This window comes from Caloenas nicobarica, chromosome 2, assembly GCF_036013445.1.
Source record: "Caloenas nicobarica isolate bCalNic1 chromosome 2, bCalNic1.hap1, whole genome shotgun sequence".
In the NCBI taxonomy this organism is placed as follows: domain Eukaryota; kingdom Metazoa; phylum Chordata; class Aves; order Columbiformes; family Columbidae; genus Caloenas; species Caloenas nicobarica.
This window is the reverse complement of record NC_088246.1, coordinates 100,363,613-100,369,612: the sequence shown is the minus strand read 5'-3', so window position 1 is coordinate 100,369,612 and position 6,000 is coordinate 100,363,613. Positions and strand designations below refer to the sequence as shown.

The 6,000-nt window shown below is 43.4% G+C and overlaps 1 protein-coding gene across 1 annotated transcript in view; it reads right to left on the bottom strand.

Moving 5' to 3' along the window:
* Nucleotides 1-802: 802 nt before the first annotated feature.
* The window catches only part of GABBR2 (gamma-aminobutyric acid type B receptor subunit 2), a 495,928-nt gene continuing 490,730 nt past the window's right edge, over nucleotides 803-6,000 (bottom strand). Inside the window, exon 19 of the mRNA XM_065629246.1 lies at nucleotides 803-968. Within this exon, the coding sequence (XP_065485318.1) occupies nucleotides 803-968 (166 nt within the window). The remainder of the gene's footprint in view (nucleotides 969-6,000) is intronic.

The following is a 6,000-nucleotide window of genomic DNA, read 5'->3' as shown; positions in this document are numbered from 1 at the left end:
CAATCCACTCTGTGACATTAAGACTTTACTACCCATCTGTCCTCAGCTTTTTGAGTTACCAGCCTTAGGACTTTTCCAGACAGTTTAGTACATTTTGGTTGGTGGTGTTTATTCTGAAATAGGTGCAGAAACTTTGCTAAAAATGAAACTCGGAACTGGAGCTTCAGCCTCTGCTTGGCTTTAATGTACAGCTGCAAGTTAGAGGTGACCCTGCTCACAGCACTGCAGAATCTCAATGACACCTGAGGAATCACTTCTCGCAATCCTTCTTTCCTATCGAACATCATCCCTGAAATGAAAACAAGCAAGACTAACCAGTGCAGAATGTTTCCAGCAATTTAACACAACTCTTGTAAAAATGAATGTATCTACTTCAATAAATATGGTATAGCTCAACCACTGTATTTTCCTTACATGGATACAGTATAGAATTGCATGTTCTCAGCAGCCACATAAAGCTCAGTGCCATTTGAGTATTTTGTTTTTCCCTAGTGTCTTTTTTGCAAGATCCGTATTTCCCAGCCTCCTTGTTGCTAGTAGAAATTTGGGAAGAAACATTTTTCAGTGACTTCTATGCGAAGAAATAAAAACTCCATGAATAAGGCTACAGATCAAACTCCTTGTGTCCTTCTCCTCTGCCTTCCCACACAAGTTACACGGGCACTCCTGTGATGACGGCCTCAGCAGTAGTTCCTCTGCGGTCAGAGCCAATGTTATATGTTTGTGGCAGAGTTCTAGGTCAGATGTTTAGTCCAGTCATTGAGTACTTAAAAGCAGTTCAGGAAGCACTGACGTCCCCTTCCTACAGCCCTGAAACCATTACTCGGAAGGAGGGCGGCACATGTCTGTGCCGAGGACTGGCGCTGGGGCTGACGCAGGGACTGGCACAGCTGGCGTCAACTCCTCCTATGGATGGCAAATAGGCATGGTGGAGAATGGGCAGCTGCAAGGACAGCCGGCGCTGTATGCTGCCAGAGAGACAGAGAGACACAAGCATTAGCCAAGAGCAAAATGTAATACGTATAGTCATAGAATCATAGAATCAAACCATAGAATAGTTTGGGTTGGAAGGGACCTTCAAAGGTCATCTAGTCCAGACCCCTGCCATGAGCAGGGACATCTGCAACTAGATCAGGTTGCTCAGAGCCCCGTCCAGCCTGGCCTGGAATGTTTCCAGGGATGGGGCATCTACCACCTCCCTGGGCAACCTGTGCCAGCGTTTCACCACCCCCACTGTAAAACATTTCTTCTTCATGTCTAGACTGAATCTCCCCTCTTTTAGTTTAAAACCATTACCCCTTGCCCTATTGCAACAGGCCCTGCTAAATAACAAGTCTGCTAACACATTACAGGCTTGATATGTTTGCAGGTTGCTACAAGGACATTTTCTGTACCTGCTGCTGTGACAGAGGGGGTTAATGCCAAGAGCATTACACTCAGTGCTGCTGAGTTACACCACCATGGTGTTATTTCCCCTTGAGGACTTTTCCTGCCATGCTAGACATGACAAAAGAATCTAAGGGTACGTTCTCATCATCCCACAACCTTTTGAAATTCCCAGGCACTTTCAGGTTGATCATTAGACTGCTGATACCAGAAAAAGGGAAAACCTTAACTTTGCAATGAGGACATATAGCTTTGCAACTCCCTGCCCCTTGCGAAGTGATCTATTGCACGCAGAGTCCCAGCTGACTGCATAGACATGCAAGAGCTCATGGGCTGAGTTTTAAGCCACGCATCATTTAGCGCAAGGATGTTAGAATTAAGGATGGCATTTTTGCAACTCCAGCTAAGGCAAACACAGGTGCACGGCGGGAAGGAATTCAGACTGACAGGTTTTGCCAAGTAGTTCCTCTTTGCAGTTTAGGTCTGTGCTTTTGAGGTGCTGGATGCTCTCCAGTTACCACAGTCAGTGCTGTAGGACTGAGGAGTTGGCACCCTAAATGCAGTCTAACCTTCCACCCACACCAAAATTGAGTATTTAGTAACCTGACATTCCATATCCAATAGTCCAAGCAGATTGACATCATGACAGCTGGTAGGTTATTGTGGTTTTTTGTTGTTGTTGTTGTTTTCTTTAAGGGATAGTAGATCATGCTCACAGATATCCTAACTAACCCCGCTCCGTGGAGAGGACAGTGCCATGCTGTGGATATACTGGCACCTTACACTAAATGAAAATCCAGTTGAGGTTTGTTAGTGCAAGAGATACTTTGATTAAGATGTTATCATACCAGGATTGCTTCTTCATTTGGAGACATTCACTCTCGAAACAGGGAGGAACTTTTTAAAGAGAAGACAGATGTCAAATTGACACAGCTGAACTGAAGACTGGCTTTTTTATTCCAGAAGAAAAATGGCCATACAAAGCATTGTATCAGTACAATGGAGTTTTAAATTTATATTTCCCTGTTATCTGATATAATGACTGGATATAGACAGGCCCTTGTAAGAAGTGTGTGTTTGAAAGCTTGTCTTTGTATGGCCTTTCTGATTCAAACGACATTTCATTTCTTTTTTTGCTTTGTGTTAGGAAGTGGAGACAGCTGCCAAGGCATCCATTGCACCGCTCAGGGACCAAGCGGTATAGCTTTCAAATTCAAATAGAAATGTAATGTTGCTTCTCTTTAGTTTCTTCACTACAAACTAAGGCTTGTTTATACAGAGATGAGGTGAAGACAGTTGTAGGCTGTCTAGCCAGGAAGACCTTTCTCATCTTTTCTACCCCCCCACAAACTCCTTTTAAAAGTTTGATGCGATATAAATCCACAGTGTCGAGCGTTGTAGTGCTGGCAATGCATCCCTGGGATTAGACAAAATCCATTCATTGTTATTTTGCTACTGTGCCCAACTCTTTCTGGTGGCATCAATGAAATCATGCCTTGTTCCCAAGCAGTGCAGAGGTGGCATGGCTCGCTGCTTCCATGCGCTGAATCCTTATGAGCCCCAGGCTGTGGATTGTCATTCTGTCTCTCCTTGCAGGGTCAAACGCAGAATTCCCCACGCTTATTTTCCCACCAGTGGAAATGCTTACTCTGTTCAACTGTTACAGACTTCTCATTAAAGAGCTTTCTGATGCTATTCCAAGGGAATCCAGTTGCATAATCAGGTGAATGGGATTTCTTTTTCACCCATTTAAGTGTTAGCCATACCATGGACAAAGCATGTTTATTTGGCTATGCCAAGAGTGGCTGCAGTGGGTGGCAAATTTTGCTTTAACTGTACTTCAAGTTTACTTTCACTTGAAAACTTGGTTTCTGGAACTGGGGCAGAGGACCGTAGCCTGGAGACTTGCACACACTTAACCGTTTATGCAAAACTCTTAGGGGAAAAACAAAACAAAGTAACAAAATCCAAACAAAACTGCTATTTTCTCCTTAAGTAAAAGCAAATCTTGTTCCTTGCCTTACTGCGTGGTTTTTCTTTTCCCCTCCAATATCAGTGCTTTTCTCCCTCCTACACCCCTGCCACATTTTGTCAATGCTTTTCAGGGTGGTGGCATATAATTTGTTTTGAGTTGTCCATACAATATAGATATGGCAAAGCATATCGTCAAGTATTTGGAGGAAGGAATGGTTAATATTAGTATTAGCGGTTTTCTACAACTGCCGAAGGAGTTGGAAAGGAAAGGTGGTGCCACACACAGAGCAGCCACTTATCAGAGTATTGTGTTAGAATAGGGCCGTATCCTCAGCTCTGTACAGAAATGCCATTTATTAGGGATAAATAAAATCAAGTAAAAGCTCGACTTCCAATGCCAATACACATAGGAACACAATGCATATGGGAACGCATGATGCTACAAAGAGGGCAGAGGCATTTGAAAAAATAATTTCTTTCTGCTATACAAAACCAGCGATGAGATCCATTGCTAAGTGGGGGGACTGGAACAACTCCTGCTAGAGTTGAATATCTGAAGAGCTGTGGGAGCATATAAAGCACGTCTAAACATTCAGGTACCTTTTCAGTTGATTCTCCAGCCCATTAATGTTGATTTTTAGCAACTGCTGGGAAACTGGAGATGTTCTAAGAGAGTACTGTAAAGCAAGATGTTGTACTAGCAAGTAAACTGAGCATTCTAAATCCACCTTATTTTAAGGACAGATTTGAGTAGGATTATAGACAGACTAATATGAACCACTGTTAGTGAAGAAACTCAGTAAAGGAGGCATGCTAATGCCAAGGCATATGGCTATAATGCAATAATCCAGTCATAACCAACTTTTTTTGATGAGAGTTTTTGGTTACTAAAATCAGCATAACTGGCTCCAGCAGGGTATTTGACTGTCTTTTAAATGTTGCTAAAAGCAGAGCTTTACCTCAAAAAAATATCAAGTTAGTTTCTCTAATAAAGGTTACACAGCAGTTAGCTGCTTTGAAGGTTAGAAAAATGACCACATACAGGAAATATCCTGCAAAAATTACAGGTTTTAGTGGGGTCCTGCAGAAATCTGTCATCACCTCTACTCAGAGATCTGGAAGACTGTTACATGTTCTTGCTGTTAAAATGAGGACAGTATAAACTTTAACGGTGCCAAAAACTAATTCACTGAATGTAGGTCACTGATGAGATGGGACAGCATGCAGGACTGAAGGTGCCCAGAAGAATGTCTTTAAGGGTCATGGAAGATCTCCTATTGAGTATATTCGTGTAGCCATCATGCAGATAAGCTGACTGATGCAATCTTTAGATAAGTAAGCAGGTCCCTATCAGGCTGGAATACAAATAGTATCCTGGTTAACATCTCAGCACACTGCACTGATAGAGCTGGTACTGAAATAACGTGTCCAGCTAAGGTACACCGATCTTATCAATGCTTATAAATATCTCCAGGGTGGATGTCAAGAGGATGGGACCAGACTCTTCAGTGGTGCCCAAGGACAGGATGAGGGACAATGGACACAGACTGTAGCATAGGAGGTTCCATCTGAATGTGAGGAGAAACTTCTTCACTTTGAAGGTGCCAGAGCACTGGAACAGGCTGCCCAGAGAGGTTGTGGAGTCTCCTTCTCTGGAGACATTCAAAACCTGCCTGGACACATTCTTGTGCTATCTGGTCTAGGCGAACCTGCTTTAGCAGGTGGGTTGGACTAGATGATCTCCAGAGGTCCTTTGCAAGCCCAACTATTCTGTAATTCTGTGATTCTGTGATCTTCTCCAGCAGGTCACACACCCACAGAAGAGGAGACACCCTGGCCTACTGGGAAATGAACTACTATATCTATTCTAAACTGGTTCGGGCTGCTTTCTGGACCTGAGATGAACTGGCATGGTGCAGCTCTCATCCATGCAGCTAAGCTCCCCACAAACAGGGTTTCCAAATACCAGACTGTGCCTCAGCATTACCTGGGAAAGCACAAGCTGATGCCACCGCGCTAGGAGGTACGCTGATAAGCACCACAGAAAATCAAAGTTCAGGGCTTGAGCCTGTGCACTGGCACTGCTTTGTCTCCTGTAGGAAGTGTTAATTTACACTGGGTAGCCAGTGTGAACAGGAGAGAAAGCAGCCAGCACTCGCTTTTTGCTCCTCATGTCTGATGGTCTGACTGGGTATGGCAAATTTTACATGGCATTATGGATAACCTACCAGGTCCTGCCCAGCAGGAAAGGGAGTAAGAGGCAAAGGGAATGTGAATCATCTATATTCATGCTCTAAGGCTGCTTTACAGTCATATAGACTGTATTTTCCTTAGGTGCGGGGTTTTAAATCTGAGCCAAGCACAAACCAAATGTTTATATAAACAACACCCCATGAACAAATGTGAAACAACTTCTTGCATGATTGAGCCTGAAGTGAGTGCATTCTGCTGTGCCTTCACTTTGGACACAACTGTAGGATAGGGGATCATACTTGCAGTTAGTCAAATGTATCACTAATGGGAAGAAAGAAGGAAAAAAATCCAAACTGAACTCTTTTCTGCATTCTACAAGAACTTTCATACTGGAAGATGTCAGCTCTCCTGAGTGCTGTCAATAACAGGAAGCTGGGATGCTTCTTT